Source organism: Coturnix japonica, chromosome 1 (assembly GCF_054131305.1).
Source record: "Coturnix japonica strain WE chromosome 1, WE-NBRP24, whole genome shotgun sequence".
Classification (NCBI taxonomy): Eukaryota; Metazoa; Chordata; class Aves; order Galliformes; family Phasianidae; genus Coturnix; species Coturnix japonica.
This window is the reverse complement of record NC_140663.1, coordinates 151,097,811-151,122,396: the sequence shown is the minus strand read 5'-3', so window position 1 is coordinate 151,122,396 and position 24,586 is coordinate 151,097,811. Positions and strand designations below refer to the sequence as shown.

Here is a 24,586-nt window from a genome sequence, read left to right as displayed (position 1 = left end):
TTGAATGGAATGAACTAAAGCCATCTCACAAGCAGTTCTCAGCTACAGTTTGGCATCTAAGCAGCCTTGCTTTAGCTCACTGCATGGCTCCATGCCCTGCCCTTCCATGCTGTTATGTTTTGACCTGCAAACACCCACAGCTGTAATCCCATTTTCGGGAAGGGCTGGCCACCAGCTGGAGGTTTGTCTGGCAGAGCTCTCCCTGCAGCTGGGCCGCGCTGGCACTGCTGCTGGTACATGAGTCAGCACTGTGTGAAGTACATCTCACATGAGAACTTTCTATTTCATACAGGGACAGGCAGCCATTTCCATCATGGCGGACACTCAGCGCATGCGCACCGCGCTTTCCGCCATCTTGCGCGCCGCTCTGTCCCGACAGTCCTCCACACTCTATGGAAGGTTGCGTGCCTCCGTAGCGATGGCGTGGGCGGGAGGAGCTTGTGGCGCCGCTTGGTCCCGTCAGGCCACGCGCGGGTGGTTGCGGCCTTGTGGCGGCTCCAGAAGTTTCCTGGGGGCGGGATGGCGGCGGCTGCAGAAGCAGCGGCTCGGTGAGCACCCCTATGAGCACCACTATGAGCACCTCGCTCCTTCCTCCCTGCCCGCTCATCCCCGCCTCCTCACGGCGTTGTGTTTCCTCGGCAGGTTCTCGGACGCGGACATCGATCGGGATCCGACGGCGGCGGCGCGGGTGAGAGCTGTGGGAGGGAGCTTATAGGGGGTCTTATAGGGGTGATGCCGCATTGCTGTGTGTAGGGGGTGGTTTGTTGTGCTGCCCTCTGTGTGTGGGGCCTGGCTGAGTTCCTGGGTTTGGTACAACTGGCTGCTCATCGTCTGTGTTTTAACAGTGAACGGTGTGGGTCTGGGCAGGCTGGTCTACAGGCTGCAACCCTATGGCAGATGGGGGTTGAAACTGCATGATTTTTGAGGTCCTTTTCAACCCAGGCCGTTCTGTGATTCTATGATGATAAGGCCATAAGCTTCTTTACAGTGAGGGTGACGGAGCACTGGAACAGGCTGCCCAGGGAGGTGGTGGAGTCTCCTTCTCTGGAGATATTTAAGACCCACCTGGACACCTACCTGTGTGACGTGGTGTAGGGAGCCTGCTTTGGCAGGGGGGTTGGACTCGATGATCTCTAGAGGTCCCTTCCAACCCCTACAATTGCCTGTCAGCTGCCCTGTGGCTGACTGTTCAAGTTGCTGTAATGTATGGTTTGTTTGGAGGAGTGTCTCAAAACAAAAGTTGTACTTCTCAGTGTTCAGTGATCCTGTTGGGTCTCCTCATGCTTCTCTTGTCTAGAATATCTGTCTACCACGAATGATGTCTGATCTTGAATGTATCCTTAATCATGTCTTTACAGTCAGATCTAGTGATGCTTTTTGTTGTAGCTCTTTCTGCCTCCTGTTTCTTCAGAGACCTCTGAGGTTTTAGATGTTTGTGCTGTACTTACACAGGGGTTTGTACACTTGATGCTGCCACTGGAAGAAGCTGTTGTGGCCATGTAGTTCCTAGTTGGTGTAAGCATATAAATGAAAGAGAGCAGGATACCAATCTGAATTCAAACAGGCCCTGCTACTCTTCCTTTTTTCTCTGGCTTGGTGAGTTCTAGCAGCTGTGTTGCACTAACATTTATGCAGGCTTAAAGTCTGTATCTTAGCTACCCTCTTTCTTGCCAAATTCTGAATAGAAATTCAGCAAAGTTAGCAAACATGGTAACTGTACTGTTACTGTCTCACCCTCACAGCAAGGTATTTTTTTCCCTTCAGATGTGCTGAGAATTATAGGAAGGCTTTTGGAACATACAGGATTACCTGAGCATTCAGATTCCTTTTTAAGGTGTTGATGTTAGGGGGAAGTTCTTCACTAGGAGAGTGGTTAGGCCCTGGAACAGGCTGCCCAGGGAGGTTGTGGATGCCCCGTCCTTGGAGGTGTTCAAGACCAGGTTGGACGGGGCCCTGGGCAACCTGATCTAGTAAAGGTGTATGTTTGGTGGCCCTGCCAGACAGGGGGGTTGGAACTACATGATCCTTGAGGTCCCTTCCAACCCGGGTCATTCTGTGATTCTGTGTGATTCTGTGATAGTCCATTCTCTGCAAGGAATAGAACCTGCTGGCAGGTTCCTTGTACCTCAGGCTTTGACATTTAAGCTTTACAGATGAAAACTGATCAATAGGTCCATTCATGCTGGTCCAGGGTATTTTTTTTCTGACATCTTACTTGACAGAGCTCGGTAATAGATCTTTATGGGGATTTCCAAAGTGCCGTTTCATGTTTGTCTGTGTTTCTTCACAGGAACTGACAAGAGCTTTGGAAAGGAGTCCAGATGATGCCGAATATTATTGTCAACGAGCTTATGCCCACATTCTTCTACAGAACTACACTGGTAACATCTTCAGGCAACACTGACAATCCTTTTACAGGCGTATTATGACACATTCTTTATAGGAGATGACATATCAGTAATAACAAAGTGTTGGCTGTAACTTAGTTTGCTGTTTCTGCAGTTAGGATGTACTCAAGAGCCTTCCTTATCTTTGATTACTTTATATCTGCAAAACATGCAGCGAATCTGATGCTCTGCAATCCCAGTTTGCTGTTTGAGTTTAGCACAGTACTATCTTGGAACGTTATTTTCGGTAGACTTCTTAGGAAGATTTTAAGCTTTTTGTTATAAACTCTTCCAACCTTACATGCTCTTTTTGGTAGACACTGAATCTAGTTGTGGTAGGAAGGTGATAACCTGCCACCCAGGTGTTATTTGGTTAACTGAATTAACATTTAGCCTAAATTGCCTGTCAACAATTAAGCAAAATAAGTAGATAAATCAGGCATCCTGGCTTGTATCAGGACTGGTGTGGTGAGCAGGACTAGGGAAGTCATCCTGCCACTGTACTTGGCATTGGTGAGGCCTCACCTTGAGTACTGTGTTCAGTTTGAGGCACCTCAGCACAGGAAAGACATGGAGGTATTGGAGCAGGTCCAGAGAAGGGCAATGAGGCTCGTGAACGGCTTGGAAAATCAGCCCTACAAGGAGAGGCTAAGGAAGCTGGGGCTGTTTAGTCTGGGGAAAAGGAGGCTGAGGGGAGACATTATTGCCCTCTTCCAGTACCTGAAAGGTGCTTACAGTGAGAGTGGGGCAGGTCTCTTCTCACTGGTGACAAGTGAGAGGGGAAATGGCCTCAAGTTGCGCCAGGGCAAGTTTAGGTTGGATATTAGGAAGAACTTCTTTACAGAAAGGGTAGTTAGGTACTGGAATAGGCTGCCCAGGGAGGTGGTTGAATCGCCATCCCTGGATGTGTTTAAGAGCCGTTTGGATGTGGTGCTCAGGGATATGATTTAGCAGAGGGTTGTTAGAGTTAGGGTACTATGGTTAGGCTGTGGTTGGACTTGATAATCTTTGAAGTCTTTTCCAACCTGGGTAATTCTATGATTCTATGATGGTGATTCACAGTTCAGACCTAAGTAGAGGATCTGACAGAGTGAAAGTCACCACTTCATCTTTTGTGGAGCTCTATAGCTGTTTGAAGACTTCATCCATAGCATTGAGTGAATTAAATTCAGACATTTACATACAGACAATTAATCTGTATGCAGGCTAAGAAAGCTAACATAATAGTGATATATATATATTTGAGGCGTACTGAAATACTTGCATTTCATTGCTTTTCATACCGTTATAATGATCTTCACCTGTAAACTGACTTCCAACAGATGCAGTTGCAGATGCAAAGAAGTCCCTAGAGCTCAACCCCAGTAATGCCGTAGCACTTCTTAGAAAAGGGTACGTATCGTATGTGGTGCTCTGACAGTATTCTGATAAACTTCAGGACAATAACAGTATTTGCATTATTGCTCTATGGAATGAGTGAATTCCATGCCATGCTGCTTGTAACTCCTTTGTAATAAAGCTGTGGTTATAAGATAAAATGGATCTTTTGGTGTGGTTTGTTGTTTTCTTTGGTGGGAGGGGTGATGATGTTAACATCCCGACTATTCAAAAAACAGATTTCATAGGTGATTTAAATTCCAGCACATGTGGGGATGTTGTAATCTTCAGGATGTGAATTAGATTAGAAAGTAATTGCAGTTTCCTTGTGGTTTTTCTTTCTTCACGTCAGGTTAGGAGAATACCATATCAAAAACTATGCATCTGCTTTAGAGTCTTTCAAAGAGGGACAGAAGTTGGACAGTAAGTATTACCATTTCTTGTGTGCACAGCATTCCTTTGCTGATAAATGAAATTCTCTTAACGTATTAGCTGAAAATGGAGACTGTGTTAGTTGTTGGCTTTTGGTTTTTAGAAGGCTTAGGAATTAGGTGCCTGACTTGGGATACCTGGATCAGGTCTGACTTCTGGAGAGACTTGTGCAGTTGCTACATTTGGTTGTCTTTAAGAGCCGTGTGGATGTGGTGCTCAGGGATATGATTTAGTGGAGGGTTGTTAGAGTTAGGGTTCTGGTTAGGCTGTGGTTGGACTTGATGATTTTCAAAGTCTTTTCCAACCTGGGTAATTCTATGATTCTATGGAAGTGTAAAACTGCTTAAAAATGCAAATGGAAATTTTAGCTGGTAGTGTATCATTTTCTTGCCTTGCAGAAAGGGGGTGTTTCCCTGTTTTCCAATTCCCCTCCATTGGTCTTGCAGGTAAATAGTGGCAATGGTGTGGCACTGAGCATCACAGGAAGGTTTTTGAGCTGAATTGTGTGTAATTGGGATTTGTAGTTGTTAAACTACCTGATGGACTGGCCTTCAGAAAGGGCATACAGCATAGTGAGCATTCAACCTGACAGTGGATTTCAGCTCTCACTGCATAACAGAGGCGTGTGTATGAGCTCTTTAAGGATATAAAGTGTTGGCAGTTGGAACTGCACACATTATCTGGGGGAGAATTAGAGCTTTCTAATAATATGACTTCCTTCTAGAAGCAGGAAAGAAATAGTTCAGCATGGAAAACTTTGGTGGAAGACCCTAGGAATCATATAACAAAGTAATTTCTAGATGGTTACAGTTCCTTTATCTTTTTTCCTATTTCCCACACCAAATAAAATTCACTTCATTCAATTCCCTTTCTCAACAGCAGAAGGAAATCTTAAAAGCATCTTGAAAGGTTACTCAGAGCAAAGTGCACTGCTCTGATAAGCAATGTCATCATCTGGGATCTTTCAGTTCTATCATCCACACCGATGGCTGAGGCTGAAAGCTTTAGCTAAAATGGAATTGCTTGTTTGGGAGAGGCAAAGTAATCTGCTCCTCTGATCTAAAAGTGGAGTTTGATGGGGGTATAACTGGTTATGGTTCTTCCTGATTGGTGATTGTGCCCCCTCCCACTCTTATGTATTTGCAGGAAACTCATATATGTATATATGGTATCCATGGTAATGGGAGGACAGTTGGACTAGATGATGTTGTAGGTCCTTTCTAACCTTGTGATGCTATGATTCTAAGTGTTGTTTTGCTGCTTGCCCAGTTGAAATGCTTCTAAAGCTTCCCTGATTGCTTCTGATTGCTTCCTCCTCTGAAGCTTGCTTCTAAATGTCCTTCAGCATCGCAGGATTCTGTGACCTGGTGTGAAATGAGGAAGGTTCTTGGAGGCTTTCTTTAAAGCATGGATTTTTAGCTTTCCTGTTTTCCAACTTGCTGGCAGATTTACTTTTGAGGTTCTGTGGAGATGGTTGATGGGTCCCAGATGACAATAATTGTGAATGGAAGCATTTTGGCAAAGCAATTAACTTCCAGTTAAATGTAGGAAGAATAAAATGAGCAAAGCTCAATGGGGAAAATTAGCCACGTATTGCAAGGCAGGTGATAAAGAGAGCAGACTGAGCTGTTGGTGCCTGGTAGAGAATTGCTGCAGCAGGGAATTCTGTGCAGGCAGGGCTGGCTTCTTTACCTCACAAGGGGGCAGACGTACACCATTACATGCCTCTGTTCCTTGCTGATGGAAGGTCTGCTGTTCATCTTGGGAATGCTAAGGAACACTAATGCACACTGCTTGTGCTTATTGCTGGTCTGTCAGTGCTGCTCTGTTCACCTGCAGTGATAGATTAATAGGACGTGGTATGTTACTGAATGTGCAGTATTTCTTTTTATCATAGGTAGGAAGTAGGGTCTCACTCTGCCATGAGTTTAGATGCATGGAGAGTTGTGGAGTTCACTGGTTTGCCTCATATTGAGAAAAGCAATATGGTCTACAACTCTTCAGTATGTGATGTGGGTTTTAGGACAAATACACGTGAGAAATTTCCTTGTGACCACCTAATTAATTTAGTAAAGATGGAATGGGTTAAATTTTTAAAGCAGATATATGTCCGAGTGAAGACTAAGGCTCTCTGAAAGTTATTCATAATGTTGTTGGTAAGTTCTTTGAGAGAATAATTGCTGAGAGGAAAAGTCCTTCCCTCAGATTAAGATGTGCTGGGATGCATGAGAAGAGGCAGATCTTCTAGGATAGTAGGGCTGGATTTTTCTGCTTGTATTGCATGGGCTTGTGGTTAGGCCCTGGAACAGGCTGCCCAGGGAGGTTGTGGATGCCCCGTCCTTGGAGGTGTTCAAGGCCAGGTTGGACGGGGCCCTGGGCAACCTGATCTAGTAAAGGTGTATGTTTGGTGGCCTCTTTAGCTTGCCACATGATCCTTGAGGTCCCTTCCAACCCGGGTCATTCTATGATTCTGTGGCTGTAGTTAAAAAGAGAACTCTTCACTTGTTTCCAAGTGTAGATTAGACTCTGTTTCCCTTTGCAGTGGGTAGCAATTATATAAGACACACCTTAAAATGAAAGGGTTGAGGTGAATGCTTTGTAGAACTGCAGTGGAGCCACATTTTGTTTTGCGTGCGTGTCTTCTATTGGCTTTCTTTTAAGCTTCTTCAAACCCTCTGCAGGGAAGTTGGCTGCATGAGCTCCCTCAAGGTGAATTCCAGCTATTGTAAAAAGATGGCGGTTTATCTGTACTTATTAGTTGGTCATTGCAGCTTTATTTTTTTAAGCATTCCTGCTTGTGAAGGGTTTTTCTGGGAATAGTATTGAAATGATGCACGCTCTGCTACCTTTTTAGCTGTTTTCCAGTGCGTTCATTTCCTCCTGGGAGCTTCCTAGAATCATCGTGATCTTAATAATAAACTCTTCTGTGGTTTTGATTCGCAAAGTGAAATTGGCACCTACTTATTTCCAACATCCCTGTAACTGTAGATGTGCATGTAAAGTATGTGTGAAACCACCAGGGGAAAATGCCTGGTGTTTGTGCACACTCACACCAACTGTGGGCTGCACACAGAACATGGGGGGGGGTCTCTATATTTCTCTAGAGGGGCAGCATGTGATTGGGAAAAGAGAATGGAGAAGTGCTTATAAGCAATAAGCAATACTTATTGCTTATACTCTTAGTGCTTATAAGCAATACTTCTCACTCTGTAACAGTTACATAGAGTTCAGTTGGAAAGCAATGTTGTATATGGGTCAGTTGAGGGGGATGGGGAGGGAGAAAGCCTAGTGTCTTAGAAATTAATTAAGTGTGTCAGAGTTAAGTACTTTCTACAGCTCCACTATTTAAAAATTACCTGGAATGAGAGAGTTGACATGAAAGTACTTGGAAATAATACCATGATTTAATAAATCAATGTGAATTTGGGATGAATTTGTTCCAACTTGGGAGTTGAAAGGAACTGTTCTTTATGCATTGAGTGCATTACTCAAAGAGTTGTAATGCTAATGTGTTTGATCTCTTCTAGATGTAGATGATACCTTTACTATTTGGATTAAAAGATGTGAGGAAACGTTGAACGGTAAGAGAAAGCACATATACAAATTACAGGGTTTGATGTGTCCTGTTATATGAAGCTGTTTCATTTCTTTCTGAAGGGTTACTTTGTATTTAAACCAGAATTTTTATGTTTAAAAGTACGTTATGTTTTCTTATGCCTTGTTTCTCTTGCTTACATATCCTGAACTCTTCAGACTTAGGTGAGTATGCAGTGAAAGTTCAGACCACTGATTTTAACTGTTGAAGCATGTGTCAGCTTGCTTTCTAAATGCAACGTCAACGTTATTTTCTTCAAGATCTGAGAATTTAAGTGGGAAAGAGCAATGAAAATCACTTTGATTTCATGTGGAGAGTGCCTTTGGGTACTAATTGCTGCTCTTCTGTCTTAGTGATAGTCAGTGTGCACACAGCTTCCTTTTCTATCTTTCCACAGTTTGACACCCCTTGGCGGTGAACTCACCTGCAGTGCTTAACTGCCTGCTGGTTTTAATGGGCTGCGTCAGAAGAGCTGCCTCTTTTCTTCCTCCACCTGTTGTGACTTCTCCCCTCTTTCTGTTACTTACTGGAGAATGGGGCAGTAGGAGGAATGCGAGTTTCTATCAATGCGTTGCCTAAAAGCCAATTGCAGGAAAAGCAGTTTTCCAATGGTTTTTATCTTTTTAGCAGTGTGTGTTATAAGGGAAACAGGGAGTTTTTTCTTTGGAAACGCTATTTGAAGAGAAACATTTACAAGAAGAAATACTGAGCTGCTGCTTACATTCAAGTGTTACGGTGTGTTTGGGGTTAAACCAGTGAATTTGTCTGCTTGGATTCCATCTCAGAATCACAGAATTATCAAGGATGGAAAAGACCTAGAAGATCATCCAGTCCAACCATTACCAATACTTCCCGGCTAAATCATATTCATCAACACAACATCCAGACGTTTCTTGAACACTCCCATTGTCGGTGACTCCACCACCTCCCTGGGCAGTGCATTCCAGTGCCTGACTACCCTTTCCGAGAAGTAATACTTGCTAATGTCCAGCCTGAATCTCCCCTGGCACAGCTTAAACCATTCCCTCTAGTTCCATCTCTCAATATATATATGTTCTGTATAAGGGATGGTCAAGCTAGCACAGACTTGCAGGATGTGATTTCCATTTTAGTTTTTGCCACAGTCTTGATTTCATTAAACGAAGGTCTGTATCCTTTTCTTGTAAGGAAAGCAAAGCAATGCAAAGGTTGTTCTTGCTGTTAATGGGAGCATGTTTTGTATTGTATCTTTGCACAAGTTGGTTGTTGAAGTTGATAGCACAAAGAAAGCCTAATTAAAAATAGAGTGTCACTAAGGCTGCAAATGAAAGGTAAAGCTGGTATGTTTTTAACTTTGTACCATTGAGACTGGCATGAATGCAGAATGTCTGGAGTCAGTGAAGAAAAGTGAAATAAAAGTCGTGTTGGGTTCACTTTTTTCTCACCATGCATCTCTTTTTGTCTCTTTTTTTCCCTGCAGGCTCACAGACAGAAGCGGTAAGGTGTTTTCCTTAATATTCTTTTAAATCATGTATCAAACATGCTTGTAGAATTCAGTGCCTCCTTACAGCTTGAGAACTTAGGAATGACGTTCAAGTCTGGAAATTACTGTGCACTCATTCAGGTTTTAACTTGCAGTCTGTGGTACCAGACTCATATCAGCTCATCTTGTCAACTCACGGCTGCTCAAAGATGTTTTCTCTGGTGGCTCACATGTGGGTTTTGCAGACTTTTTTCAGCTGTAACTCAGACAAGTATATTTCTTTTTCTAATTGGAAATCTTCAAAAGAAATGTCAAAATTGACTTTTTGAAGCCAAAATAATCTTTGTGCCTTTTTTTTAATATATATATACATATCTTAGTAATAGGATAGAGGGAGAAAATGTACAGAAAATAAGGTGGGTGTATATAAAGACATACGATTTAAAGGGTTTTTGTGTTTTAAAACTGTGCCGTTCGTTCCCAGACCTATTTCAGGTTTCCTTTGTGACTCACAGATGAGCAACGCGGCTGCTGTGTGTCTTTCAGGTGTTCTTCTTAGCCAGGAAGGAAAGAAATTAAAGCTGATCTAGTTGTTATCTTTCAAACGTGTGGCCTGTGTATAAGAGACACTGAGTGTGTGCGTTGTTGGTCTGTAAATGGTAACTTTTAAAGTCTGTCACAAACGTAGAGTGAAGAATTTCATCTTTCTTTCATAAGTTAATGTACATACAGAAGAAATGTGATCAGTATGAGTGATCTGTATCCTTGTTCTTATATATGTCTAATACACTGATGCAACTTTCTTTCCAATGCAATATGCTTCGTCTAGAATACACAACAGCAACCTCTGTCATCCAAGATCAAGTAAGTTGACTTCAGTATTGCTGTGAGAACTAAAATAATTGTCTCGCCTGTTCTTTGCTGACCTGGGCATTGGACATACAAGATAATGACTGTAAAAATTCTGTAGACTGCCACTTTGTGACGTTTCTGAGTGAGTTGTTCCTCAAACAGTGTCACTGACTTTGTTCTCGCTGGGTGGGTGTGGAATGGAGTAAACATTCTAGCTTCTGTTTTCTGGTTTATGAGCTTAATTCAAAGACTTGCTCATAGTGCCTAATGTAGGTAATGATTTTGGGATGCTTTTAAGATCATGAAGTAAAAACGTGCTATTTAATTTATTGAAGGCAGGCTATAACATGAATTGGTTAAGGTGATCCAATTTTCATAAATTCATTGATTAACCATTTTTCTATTCAAATTTGTAACTGCTCTGTGGAAGGGTGCTGTTCTACCCCTTGCTTTGAACTATGCAATGCAGCGTTCCTGCTTTCGTGTTGTGTGGGGGATTGTGGGTTGTGGTTGTTGGGTTTCTTTAGCTTGTTTTTAAACATCTCCTTAGAGACTATTTTTCTTCTTTTTTTTTTAAAGGTATGACTGGTACCAAACAGAATCTCAAGTAATTGTGACTATCATGATCAAGAATGCGCAGAAGGATGGTGTCAGAGTGCAGTTCTCAGAGAAAGAGGTGATTTATGCTATCGATAAGCATCCCTAGATTCCATGAGATGTAGTTCTACCAAATGATGCTCACTTCTATTAAAAGCATGAAGAAATGCTAGAAGCTGACTTCAGTTTGAGCATCTTTACATACAGTTATGCAGTAGCTACATGTATGCAGAATCAAGTGGATTAGTTGCTATTGCTACAGTGAGGTCCATAGGACTTACTCACAACATGCAGTGTGGCATACATGCAGCAGAGGGAGCATCTGCATTTCAGCTGCTTAGTTGGAGGAAGTGATCTGAAGCTCAAGTGTTTGATTGTATCTCTGTCTGTTCATACTCCAGATGCATGAGAGTTACTCTCAAAGTAGTTACAAATAAATTAAGTTCTTTACTAGAAGAGTGGTTAGGTCCTGGAACAGGCTGCCCAGGGAGGTTGTGGATGCCCCGTCCTTGGAGGTGTTCAAGGCCAGGTTGGACGGGGCCCTGGGCAGCCTGGTCTAGTAAGTGTGGAAGTTCGGTGGCCCTGCCAGGCAGGGGGGTTGGAACTACATGATCCTTGAGGTCCCTTCCAACCTGGGCCATATATATATATAATCTCTAAAACTGCCAGTTGTAGCAAAGCATACATTTCAAGGAAGGGTGGTAATCTGTGTAGTGCCATACTCAGTACGATGACATTTGTGCTTAATTAAGGGTAAACACTGAGGAGTTCGGTTCTTATTCTCAGCTAAGTTGGTGCTTGGTGAACTGCAAAGTACTGTGGTGTTTAATGTATGGCAAGTGCTCACACAGTTTTCACATTGCTTGCATGAATTAGAAGGGAAGTTGCAAATTGTTTTCGTGTTCCATTATTAATACGTTGCTGCTTCGTTTGCTATAATTCTTTCCTTAAAGAATGCAGATCAAGCTGACAGGATAATTGGCTTTTTAAGTACTTGCTGGCTAAAAAAGACATAGGAGATTTCAGTTCTGTAGTGTACTTTCAGACACCTTGTCGAATAACGCAGTAATGTAATGGTGTTGTGTGGAATTTTGATGTGTGATGTTTTAAGTAGCCTAGTAAAGGATCATTAATTGCTTCGTCTTGATGTCAGATGACAATTCTTTACTCCAAAATGGATAACTGCTCTCAAAGATGACCAGAAATGTGTTTTCAACTGTTAACAGATGAACGCATCAGTGAGGCTCCCCTCAGGTGAAGACTACAACCTAAAGCTTGATCTTCTTCATTCTATAGTGCCAGAGCAAAGTACGTTTAAAGTGCTTTCAACAAAGGTAAGCTCTTAATGTAAATTATTTATGCTTCTGCTCTAAGTCTCATTGCAAGAATTGCAGTGTTTAGCTCTTCACATAGGACTGCATTTTTCTTCAAGGTGCCTTTTTTTCAGTGAATCTAAACTTGTGCAAACATCAGAAATAGCGATATGATGGATATCAGTTATGGTGAGGATGCTTTTAACAGTTGCTGTTAAAAGATGGCTGTGGCCCTTACCTTCAGGTATTTAGAAAGTATGAACTCCTTGTTACTAAGCTTGTAGGATTCCATCTTGTGTTATGGAGCATTGCCATCATTTTGTGCCTAAGAAATAAATGTCGGAGTTTGAGAGTTGCAGTGTTCAAATAATTCTTGGCCCTTTCATGCCACTCTCCTGCTGGTAGGAATTACACATAGTGGTAGTTCTTGGCTTTTCATCAGGCTGTATATACTCAATACCATTTCTGGCAGCAGTACTTGCTAGACACCTGGAAGTTACATGATGAGAAAGAGAAAGCTTTCGTCTCAGCATTTTTTTCTTCTATACTACAGGTGACATAAGAAACTGGCTAGTTTTGTGTAGCACACATTGTTGATGTGCCACACAGATTCATACATTGTCCACAGAGCCAAGTCTGAACCTCCGAAGCATGAGATTATCAAAACCAAACAGTGGTTCTATGGGACTTTTTAAAGTTTCATGACTTTTTCATGTTCCATTTTACCTGTTTTCTTCTCCAAAAAGTACATACAGTAAGTTTGTATGCTCTCAGGGAAGAGGAACTTGGAGGTGATAAGAAAGGGTTTTCACAAAGCTGGCCTAGTTTCTCTGCTCATCACACTAAGGAAGCTGAGCAGGATGTGTGGTTGAATCATGAATTCTTACACTATGGGAAATGAACACGGAGCTCAAAGTATGTAGAAAGTCTGTTACTCCATTATTATTTATATAAACTGAAGTAGAATGGATACAGATCTTATTGCTGCTGCTTATGTCCCAGTATCACTGTTCCTATGTCATTTGGAGTGAGTACTTCTAAGGCAGAACAGGATAAGAGCAAATGCAGGAGGTGTTCTAAAAAGTAAAGTCGACGCTTAAAGATGTTTGCTTTCCTGGAAAAGGATAATATAAAGTCATCTGAAAATTACAGTGAAGAAATATAGGCTTGAATTATGCATCTGATAGTTCTGGTTCTCACCAGCAGATGGAGTCTGAATTAAAAACGTTAAAAGCAGATCTGCGTTGAAGATGCTTAAGCATAGCAGGCTCAAAATATTTTACTTTGACAAACATTAAATGCTTGAAGGGGACGATGTAGCATCAGTGCTTGTCTGAATACCTGAAATGCAGATCATGTTGCAACAGTTTTGTGTGAGTGCTTTGTTCTCATGAGCAGTATGGAGAATACATAGCTATGGTTTTGAGTAATACAAGCACTTTACCACATCTGATTCTTTGTTAGTTAATATTATTCCTCAAAGTTGTTAATAAACTGGAGACATTGAACCCACAGTGCAGAAAGCTGCTGATTCGTAAGATGTGTGTTTGAATCCTCCTGCATCACTAATATATCTGAAGCTGATATGATTTTCCATTTTAAAGTGATGAGTGAGTTACAGCAGAGGCTGGGAGACTGGCCTGTGAGACGTCAGGGTCTGTGGAATTTAGAGATAACACTGGACAAACCTCTGAACAGCCAGGATAAAAGAGATCCGTCACGAGAAGTTATCAGCAATTTAGGTGGATGTTTAAAGGCTCTTAAACATGTTTCCAAGTGAGCTCAGAGCAAGGGGATCTGTTGCAGCCACTTTGGCTGTATGTGAGTTCATTCCTTTGTAGCATGGTGTATTAAACCAAGCAGCTCTTCTGTAGTTAAGGGGTTACTTCAGACAGACTCCTGTCTGGTCTCATGGACTGAGGCCTTGTTACCAATGGGAGCAGGTTAGGAATGTTCCTGGAGCAGATCTTCTAGTTTATACCTGAGGGGAGTTCTGGTCACATGTTGTCAGCTGATTTTCCAGTGTGAACTGAGATGGTAAAGGAATATGAAGAGAAACTCACTTGTTCTCCATTGGACTGAAAATCAGAATACTTCATCTTTCCCTGTGAGTTCCCATCCTTTCCCTTCTCTTTCCCATTCCAAACAAAAACCTGTCATCAAATGAAAACAAAATCCCATCCAAATAGTCCCCCATAGTGTATGCTGGCACATGTATATCACAGCTGAATGTGACTGAAAAGGCCCTCAGGAGGAATGGTAATAGGAGTCTGTATTTGGGAGGAATCTTGTGTCTTCATGACAGTTACTGATGTAGTGAAGTCTCTTCATCTTGCTGCATGCTCGAAATCTATCTGATGAGTAGAGAGGGACAAGATTATTTTTAGAGCTGCTGATAACATGCCCATGTTATACATGGATACCAAAGCCAGAAGGTTAAGTACATATAGGGATTAAGATGCTGTTGAGGAAAAAATCATTCTTGTGTTTACAGCCCCTTTCAGCAGCGGCTTCTTTGCAATCCTACAGTTGTTGGGAGCCTCCGAGTCCAGCAGGATCCTGCTGAGATGGTTCTGTGCACTGGGCAATGAACAATTTGCTCTTTTCAGTTACATGAAAGAGCAGGAATGCAGTCAGGTTTAGCTTTGGGTAGACTTACTTGCTTTGAGTTTCTCTTAGACCTCTTAGGACTAATAAATATAACAGAATTTGAAACAATAAAACTGGCAGATGATAAAGCAGTCCTGCTTGTTTTGGTAGCTGAGGGAAGTTGGATGTTGATCTCTCCATGTTGCTTAAAATTCAGCATTGCTTGGCAAAAAAGCACATAGGTAGGTCTGTTTTAGTCGTTGTCTTCAGTCATATTCAGGTGTTGGATGAGGTGGGGGAGAACTGTACCATATTGAGAACTGCACGCTGTGTTCAGCAGCCAACAATGTACACGGGTGGAGCTACTCGGCTTTTTAACTTATTTCCAGCAGAGGGAGCCAAAATGTAAAGCCTGGAACGGGTCTCCTGTTTATAAGTAGGTTTGTATGCAGCTATTCTCATGTTCCTTTCATAAAAGGAAAACAACATAAGAACGGAAAATGGTGGACTAAATATATTGAAAGTGAAATTAGCTGATTTATCTTCATCCAGCAAACGTGGCAGGAAAGTATGAATGCACAAATAGTGCAAGGGAGGACAAATATGTGCTTTTAGCATGAGTTCCTCTGCTCCTGAGGGAAACTATTACTGTCCCTTCTTCACCCACGTCTCGCATCTGCAAGAAGTCTCGGCACAGTTTCTGTACGTCTTTAATTTTTAGTGGTTTCTGCAAACAATGGCCTGCAGCAATTTAGAGGCATTTAAGCGAAATTGGTGCAAATCAGTTTTGTGACCCCAAAACTTTCCTTTAATTAGCCATCAAAGGTCTGCTGCGAGCACGGGAGGTGTTAAAAACCCTCAGCATTTTTTCACAGCTGACATTTGCTACTTAATAGAGAGGTCTGAGGTCGGAGCATGTTCTCAGCAGCTTCATGCCAAGAATACGGTCCGGTGCATCAGTGGAGTTTTTCTTCTCCTCAAACCATCATTTTGCAATGCAAACCTTGAAATACCCCAAATGGCTTTAGTGGAAAAGCACACTGCCTCGTGTTACGTGTAAAGGAGAGAGCAAAGGTGAAACTTCCTTGTGAATGCAGGTGGGTGTGGGGCAGATCTAAACTTCATATTGAGGAGTATATTTTAAACAAGCGTTTAAGTCAATGTCCACGCTCTAAGTCTATAAAAAGAAAGTTTATGTAAGAAATTTTCCTCTTGTCTTGAGAGAAGGTGGATGTTAGAACAACAGGCATATGAATGTACAAGGGATGTGGCAAAGAGCTTTAGGCTGCAGAAGTGATCTGCACCGCTTGCTACCTCTGTGCAAGTCCAAAATTCTAGTGAGCTGTTGTTATATAATGTCAGTAAAATGGAATCTTTGATCACTGTGCACTTGGTTACCCATAGCACGTAGCTGGCAAGGGGAAGGTGTGTGCCAAATCCGCTCTGTTGTTGCGGTACCTTTTCTACAGAACAAATTAATCAATTCTCAATAACTTTTGTTTACACTGGAGAGTTTATTTTAATTTCAGAATGATTTATTTAAACCACATTTCTTGGAATTCAAAATATAAGCAATTTGTGAAATATACTTTGGAGAACTAGGATACTAAAACTGTGGGTGCATAAGACGTTTAGATACGAGTTTGAATGGGTCATGCTCTTTCAGAGTATGGTCTTCAACTTAAATTTAGGTAACAAAGTACATTGTCTGATTGTGGAATGTCAACTCTCAACATTTGTATGTTTCACATGTTATATGTTCTGGTTAAAAGAAGAGTGGCCAACAGAGAGGGAGGTGATTGTCCACCTCCACTCAGCTCTTGTGAGGCCCCATCTGCAGTACTGTGTCCAGGTCTGGAGCACCCAGTACAGGAAGGACGTGGAGCTCTTGGAGTGGTTCCAGAGGAGGGACACTAGAATGATCAGAGACTGGAGCACCTCTCCTATGAGGAAAGTTTGAGGGAACTGGGCTTGTTTAGCTTGGAGAAGAGAAGGCTGCGGGGAGACCTCATTGTGGCCTTTCTAGTACTCAAAGGGAGCATATAAGCAGGAGGGGAAACGGCTGTTTACATGGGTGGGTAGTGATAGGACAAGGGGGATGGTTTTAAAGTGAGACAGGGGAGGTTTAGGTTAGATATTAGGAGGAATTTTTTCACACAGAGGGTGGTGACGCACTGGAACAGGTTGCCCAAGGAGGCTGTGGATGCCCCATCCCTGGAGGCATTCAAGGCCAGGCTGGATGTGGCTCTGGGCAGCCTGGTCTGGTGGTTGGTGACCCTGCACATAGCAGGGGGGTTGAAACTGGATGATCGTTGTGGTCCTTTTCAACCCAGGCCAATCTATGATTCTGTGATATGATTTAAAACTCACAGCAAGGGAAAAACAATCAGTAGTTCAGTAATAGACATCAGGAGTTAATAACTAAGGAGTTGATTGGAATAACTAGCTCCAATAACGAAGGAATTGACTGGAAAGCCTGATTTCTTATTTTCTTGTGTTAAATATAGCAAAACATCAGAAACTAAAAGAATATTTTTCATACATTTTAAAACCAGAGTCTGAGCTGTCGTTCTGTCTCTGCCAGGTTTGATTTCCTTCATCCGTCTGATCAGAGCTCGACACAAATTTTCCAAGCAAACTTTCCCTTAGCATGAATTGTAGAATAAGAGATGAAGTAAAAGTTAGTATAAATTTCTCACAACTTGTTAGTGCATACCAGAACTTTCTTATTAAAAGAATTTTGGTCGTTTTTCTGCATCTCATCTGATGAGGAAGGACGCTGATGAGGAAAGGGTCCAGAGGAGGGCCACAAAGATGATCAGGGGGCTGGAGCACCTCCCCTATGAGGACAGGCTGAGGGAGTTGGGTTTGTTCAGCCTGGAGAAGAGAAGGTTGCGGGGTGACCTCATTGCAGCCTTTCAGTACCTGAAGGGAACTTACTCCCAGGAGGGGAGTAAACTCTTCGAAAGGGCTGATAATAGCAGGACTAGGGGAAATGGTTTTAAGTTGAAGGAGGGAAGATTTAGGTTGGATGTTAGGGGAAAGTTCTTTACTAGAAGAGTGGTTAGGCCCTGGAACAGGCTGCCCAGTGAGGTTGTGGATGCCCCGTCCTTGGAGGTGTTCAAGACCAGGTTGGACGGGGCCCTGGGCAACCTGATCTAGTAAAGGCGTATGTTTGGTGGCCCTGCCAGGCAGGGGGGTTGGAACTGCATGATCCTTGAGGTCCCTTCCAACCCGGGTCATTCTGTGACCTGTGTATAAGTTAAGCTTTGTGTGCCTAAAGGTTTTGAACCTGTTTTTAAATTGTATTTAGTTAGAGAAGGTTTTTAAAGCTGCATTTGATGAAGTGGTTAACAACAAGAGCCAGCTTCTTAAACAGGCATGCAAAACACTTAATTTATGGCAGATTTTTCCTGCCTTATCCTAAAGCTGGCATGAGGCACACAGGCATATGTTTAATGAAATATAAATGTTAAATCAAAGGAGCTGGCAAAACACTGAGATGTATTTCTCTTGCCTGGGTACTGAATCTTTTTCAAGGGAGAGAAAAAAGCTAACAGTGTTAGGTGTGGCACAAATGATGTTACTTGTCTATGCAATAGCTATCAGTATCTGCTGGAAAATATTCATTAAAATGCATTCATTGCCATTTGTGCACATAATTGGGAGTTGTTTCTCCTTAGAGCGAGTAAAGCAGAAATAGGCATCTTCACAAGCAGGATTTTCTAGCTTTATTTTTGGAAGACCTGGTTGTATAACGGTATACAGCTAATGATTTCCCTAGTTTTGTTCCTGCCTGCCGCTTTCCCTAATGGGTGAGTTGAATTGAAGTGGATGGAGTAGACAAGATAAAGGCTTATGTCATAAATGTGTTCTGTTTCAGTTTCTTCAGCGAAATATACTCAGTTTGGCGGTGTTGAAATAGTTGAGATTTAAGGAATCTGTATCTAACACTGGGAATTAGTTTGTAGCATTTCCTTTTCCTTGAGGATGTTTGCCGTATAGTACTGACTCAGGGCCACTTTCAGAGAGGAAAATGTACCAACTAGAAGATTAAATAAGGAGAGGGGGATTATTGGAACAGCAGAAGTATGAAGACTTTTTCTTCAGTGTGTGGGCAGTGTGCTCTGAGTAGCCAAAGGGATCTTTGAGGAGGGTTGTACTCTGCAAAGAAGTCTGTGTTGAGAGGTTCACGTTCAGTATTTTGCTGCATTAGAAATCGTTCTTGATACAGATGATGTAGCCTGTGTGTGAAATACTGAAATATGTTGATGAAAGCCTGAAGCATAAGGATAAGAGGAGGTAGCAAAGGGGGAAACAGGCAGAAGGGAAATGGAAGTGACATAGGTTTGAGCAGGTTCAGCATTGAGAACGTGCTGGTTTTTGTTATTGTCAGTATAGGCCGTTCAGTGGAGATGCACTAATTGACTATAAAAATCGTGGTGTTAAGGCCTCCTCAGCAGAAATGTGTAGCTGAGCTGATAATGGTTTGTGTAACTTGAGAAGAGGCATGTGGGAAGTGGTGGGATAGACAGGTGGGTTTAAATTAAGACTTAGTATTTCACTGCTAACCAATTAGTGCCCTTGTAAGTGGCTAATTAACTTAAACATTGGATTCATAAGATCCAAATGCAATAAAAAAAACCAACCAAACAAACAACCCACTAGTTCTGATGTGGAGCTACTAATCTCATATGCGGATCCATAAAAACAAAACCATCACAATTGAAGCTCCATTCGGTTCTGAAGGACGTTCATTCTATGCTTCAAGTCGTCTTGTTCTCAGTGCAAGGCAGTGGTAGGAAATGCATACTTAACCTTGCCTAGGGAAGCGGTAGTTTTCCTAAGGGGAAAAGAAGGAGCAACAGTAATGAAAAATTCTCTTTCTTAAAATGCAGCGTGATTGCAAATATGACAGTTTGGAAATGAAAAAAGCTCTTTAATTTTATAAGGCGTCTTGGGCTGTTACATATCAGTGACTGATTAGAAGAATGGATGAAGTAAAGTTCACATTTCAGTTCAACGCGACGCTGTGCAAGGAGTGTGCTGCTGGGATCCCTCGGGTTAGCTCTGACAGAGGTGCCTTTGTTCTTGGGTCTGCAGGGATCTCCAGGCTATAGCGGCTTTAGGAAGAGCTAAGAGTTCTCTCATGCTAAGCTACGCAGAAATGAGGAACTGCTGAGGTTTAGCAGGCACAGATTTGAGTCAATCATAGGAACCTTGATGTTTTCTGAAGCGAGTCTGCCACCTAAAAGTGACACTACAGAGTCCTTGTTTTGCAGTTTGTTTTCATCATAGAATCGTCATAGAATCACAAGGTTGGAAAGGACCTACAAGATCATCTAGTCCAACCGTCCTCCCTTTACCACACCTACAGAAAACCACTAACCCATATCTCCTAGCTCCCTATCCAGGCGCTTCTTGAACACTGCCAGGGATGGCGACTCCACCACCTCCCTGGGCAGCCATTCCAGTGCCTGACCACTCTCTGAGAGAAGTTCCTTCTTATGTCCAGTTTAAACCTCATCTGATACAACTTGTGGCCATTTCCTCCGGTCCTTTTGCAACTGTTATCCTTTGACTGAAGGTTAAGGTTAAATGTGGAAGAACTATTTCCATGTGGTTGTCTGTAGGGTGGTGTGTAGTTGTGAATATAGAGGCATGACATGCTTCACTTAATTCTGTTTCTTCTATGATAATTACAACCATATCCACTTTTAATTACCAGTTCTGTCAATGAATACTAGTCAATTTTCTCTTGTAGCAGTGTGTTGGTTGAACCAAATGAGTACAGCTTCTGCATTTCTCTAATAGAAGGATCAGAATAGTTCCTGGGTGGTTCTCTGGTTTGTATAGTATACAACAAATACTGTGTGTTTGTGTTGATGGGTGAAAATTAAATCTAGCACTTGGATTTTGCAGTCATTCAAAAGTTCTATTTAATTACTAGAGCTGACTGGCAATTAACAGATGCTTAACTGTACTTTTATGTCATGCAGCGTAGAGGTGTTGTGATCTTTCATTATTCCAGGGTGCCATAATTCACAAAAAGTATCAAGCAAATAGTGAGCATAAGAAAGTAATACTAAATAAAAGGTGAAACTCAGATGTGACTGCTTAGCTCTTGTATCAGAGCTTAGTTCACATGTCACTTAAGACCCACAAGTTAAAGACGCCGCCTTGCAACACTGGGGCCCGGAGTTCGAATCCCCCCTGTGGCGCAAGTGGTAGAAGTGCCGCTCTGCTACACAGAGGCTCGAATCCCGGGGGCTGGACTCGATGATCTCTAAGGTCCCTTCCAACCCGCACGAAACTATGAAAAGTTCATCTGGTAACGTAGGCCAGTCTTTTTTCAGCGCAGGCTTTGTGATAGAGATTGTTTCTAAACCAAATGTTATTATTTTCTTGCTGTTACAGAACCCAACTAATTTGAAACTGTTTGTCTGATCTGTTTGCCATCTGGATGAATTTTGTTCTTGGCTTTGTGGTTTGTAGGTTGAAATAAAAATGAAGAAACCAGAAGCTGTAAGATGGGAAAAACTGGAGGGAGATGGAGATTCTCTGAAGTTAAAGCAGTTTGTACCAGGTTTGTTATCTGAATTCACCATTAAGAGCTCTATTTTTGTGAAGGTATTTTCAGATATAAACAACTGGTGTGTTAAAAGTTTTTAATGAAATTTGTGCTGTATTTACAAAGGAAAGCCTTACAGTCTTGTGGAAGAAAATGACAGAAATAGGCTGCAGGGCATTACTAAAATTAATTTATGAAGTTTAGTCGTAACTTCTGTTAATCTGATGAATTGTTGAGGATGTATGCTTGTCATTAGTTCCTCTAGGCTTTTATCTGTTCAGATGTTTATTCCTGTCGCTGTTTTGAAGTTCTTTGCGTTGCTGTACTTATATTAGTACTTAAATATTAGCGTTATTTACCAAGGTATTCTGCTTCTCTAGAAAAGTAATGCATTTGCAGTGTTTCAACACTGATTAATAGCCCATGTTGGAATGAATCACGTCCAACTTTGATTATGTCAGACTCGCTAGACACATGCATGTAAAGCTGCGGTTTGCAGTACAGCCAAGTCTGTAGAAAATGCTTAGCTAACCAATGCTTCCATCTTTCAGACACCCAGCACTTATATCCATCATCCTCTCACTATACAAGGAACTGGGACAAGCTGGTAGTGGAAATCAAAGAAGAAGAAAAGAACGAAAAGCTAGAAGGAGATGCTGCTTTAAATAAACTTTTCCAGCAAATCTATTCAGATGGTACCGATGAAGTGAAACGTGCCATGAACAAATCGTTTGTAAGTCATCACTCTTTCTCTAAAGAAAAGTGTGACTTTTGCACAGTGTCACGGTTGTAGTGAGCTTTGCATGCATCAGAAGGCTTCTATTCAGCAAGACCCTAGGCCTGTAATAAATGGCCCTGGTTCAGTGGGAGATGTTGGTATAACAGGTCTCAATGGAAGACTGTACTTTGTTGTTGCTTTCTTTGTTTCAGTTAGTGTTAGGAGAGGGAATATAGTTTTTGGTTCCTAGAGAGCTTTTGTTGTGGCTTGAGGTGAAAGAATCTAATTTCTATTGTTCTTTGTATGTACAGCTTACAAAAATGTTGAGTGACCCTCTAATAGCATCCTGTTAATTGACTTCTCATCATGTCCAGTGCTAGTAACAAGTATTTTTAGGCTGAGGATTATGGGCTGATGACTGTCAGACTTCATTCAACGAACACGCACAAAATTCCTGTGTAAATTGCTTTTGCATGAAGTTTCAATTCTTCAGGTTTCTTCAGAGTTTGCCATCTGCTGTGACTTCTATATTGCTGGAATTCCTGTACCAAACTAAACACACGTTTCCTTATGTTGCAGATGGAGTCTGGAGGCACAGTTCTGAGCACCAACTGGTCAGATGTTGGTAAAAGGAAGGTAGAAGTAAATCCTCCTGATGATATGGAATGGAAGAAATACTAATCCTATTTTTAATCTTTTACCATCTGTGTTGCCATAATCATGTACTGGCCACTGTATATGAACATAGCATTCTCGGATTCAAAGCACTGAAATGTTCCCTTGGAAACAGGAATTGTCTTTACATTTGGCGTGCTTTACAGATCTCTTCATCTGCAGATGTTAAAGATGTATTCAAGAGTGGAATCCTCTTTTCATCACCTCTGTTTTGGGAAATTGAATCAAACACAGTCTAAATTTTCTACCACCTTTTATCAGCTCTGCTCTTTGGGGATGGGATGATCTCTGATGGGCTGTTAAGGATGATTGCCTTATGCCTGATATTTCTGTTCAATAACTTATTAGATCTTGGCAACTTTGGGTAAAAATACTTTACAACAACGTTAAAATTGTTTGCTCTTTAACTCTGCTAAATAAAACTGTAAATACAACTTTATATACAGCAGCTTCTTCATTTTTTGCATTCTTGGTTTTTGATGAAGGGGAATTAAAGCATGTAGCTAAGAAAGTAAATATGCTGCCTAAGGAAAAAAAAACAAAAACATATAGCTTGTCTGGGACCAAACTCTTAATTTTGTAAGAACAAAATTGTTCTTGTTGGTGCAGATAAAAATTGATATTATCTTGGTGATAGATTGGACTGTAGTCCAACGTGATGCAAGTCAGCAGGAAATTTCTGCATGCTCAGAATTACTCTCATTGTAGAGGAGAGTGCCTGCATCTGTCACTGTGCAGCAGTGCGTTGTTTCTACCAGTGCACCTTCTTCATAGTGATTCAAATTTTGAATGATAGCTTTTCCAAACAACAGAGCTAAGGAACTTAAATACTTTCTCTGTCTTTACCTCCTGGATACAGGTCTGCAGTGGCCTGCATGCTTGGAGGCGCTCAAAAGCCTGTTGGACGGCTGGGTTTAGGTGTCCCTGGTTGAGAAGGGGTAGGACCGGGTGACCTCTGGTTGTCCCTTTCATCCTCAGTCATGCTGAGGTTCTGTGAAAGCAGGGGGTATGGGTTACAAAGTTGAGGTAGTGATGCTTGTTCTACATTCCACTGTTGGGAGTTCAGAAACAAATATTCCACTATTCCAGAAGTAGATGTCACTTGCAAATATTGGCAGCCACCTGAAAGTCACCTCATTCAATGCTCTTATCATTGGTGCTGTTTTAAATGCATGGCTATTTTTCCTTGCGTTCCTGGTTATGCAGGCTCTTCTGGATTGTTCCTCTATTTCTTTCCTATATCTGTTTGTTTTTTACTACTGTGAGAACCAGTTGCCCAGTTTTGAGATGGTTTGCTACCTGTATGGCAACTTGATTTGATTTGGAACAGGAACTTGAACTTGTTTCTCATAGATGAGTGCTTTTGAGTTATGCACTGGAAGGCACCTCTTCCATTACTCCTTAATGTAGAATGAAGACAAATACGTGAGCTTTACTTTGTCATGAAATCAAGTTCTTGTCTCTTGGCCAGCCTTGCTTTATAAATATCATCCAATGCACTTAGCAGTGCTTACTGAGGACTTGCTATGGGAAAAACCTAGATAAAAAATCTCTTAAGTAAAAAGGGAAGAGGTAATTTGAAGGTGTTTTCTGCCAAACAAGTTGCTTTTACTTACTGTAGAGAATGCAGTAGTGGCTCCTCTGTCTACTTTCACTTGCTGAAAGTCCATGGGAATATTTTATCAGATAAGCACAATATATTCTTGTATTAAATGGGTACTGTTTCACTGCTCTGGGATTCCATTCACTTAGCTTAAGGCATAAAGTAAAATAAAACGCATTGCTACTTATGTACTCTTGAGGCACGTGTAATGCAAATATAATGCTTTAGCTTCAGGCTAAAACTTGTAGCAATCAAATAGAAGACTTCCTTGTCCATCTCAATCCTGTGAGCAAAGCTTGCAGGTCTGAATTTAATAGCAGCACATTTCTGAGCACAGTCAGTGTGCACGTGTGTTCCACTTCTAAACTTTAGTTGAACCAGTAATGGCAGCTTTTGTTGCATTGTTGGGGGATGG

The 24,586-nt window shown here is 41.8% G+C and overlaps 1 protein-coding gene across 2 annotated transcripts; it reads left to right on the top strand.

The window, feature by feature from the left end:
* Window positions 1-466: 466 nt before the first annotated feature.
* SUGT1 (SGT1 assembly cochaperone of MIS12 kinetochore complex) lies at window positions 467-23,007 on the top strand. 2 transcript variants are annotated; one of them, XM_085536102.1, is made up of 13 exons: window positions 467-548; window positions 643-688; window positions 2,291-2,381; window positions 3,710-3,779; window positions 4,117-4,187; window positions 7,724-7,777; window positions 9,251-9,267; window positions 10,083-10,117; window positions 10,685-10,781; window positions 11,929-12,036; window positions 21,100-21,190; window positions 21,727-21,908; window positions 22,473-23,007. In XM_085536102.1, exons 1-13 carry the CDS (start codon window positions 520-522, stop codon window positions 22,572-22,574), a joined length of 993 nt encoding a protein of 330 aa, XP_085392228.1. In that variant the 5' UTR covers window positions 467-519; the 3' UTR covers window positions 22,575-23,007. The 2 variants fall into 2 exon arrangements, with proteins under 2 accessions (XP_085392228.1, XP_085392230.1); XM_085536104.1 differs by lacking the exons at window positions 3,710-3,779; window positions 4,117-4,187.
* The last annotated feature ends 1,579 nt before the right edge of the window (window positions 23,008-24,586 follow it).

Bases quoted from the DNA above. Each gene is read 5' to 3' on its own strand.
- SUGT1 (XM_085536102.1), top strand. From the start codon at position 520: ATGGCGGCGGCTGCAGAAGCAGCGGCTCG. The intron at 689-2,290 runs GTGAGAGCTGTG...GTTTCTTCACAG, and splicing joins ATCCGACGGCGGCGGCGCGG to GAACTGACAAGAGCTTTGGA. The intron at 10,782-11,928 runs GTGATTTATGCT...AACTGTTAACAG, and splicing joins TGCAGTTCTCAGAGAAAGAG to ATGAACGCATCAGTGAGGCT.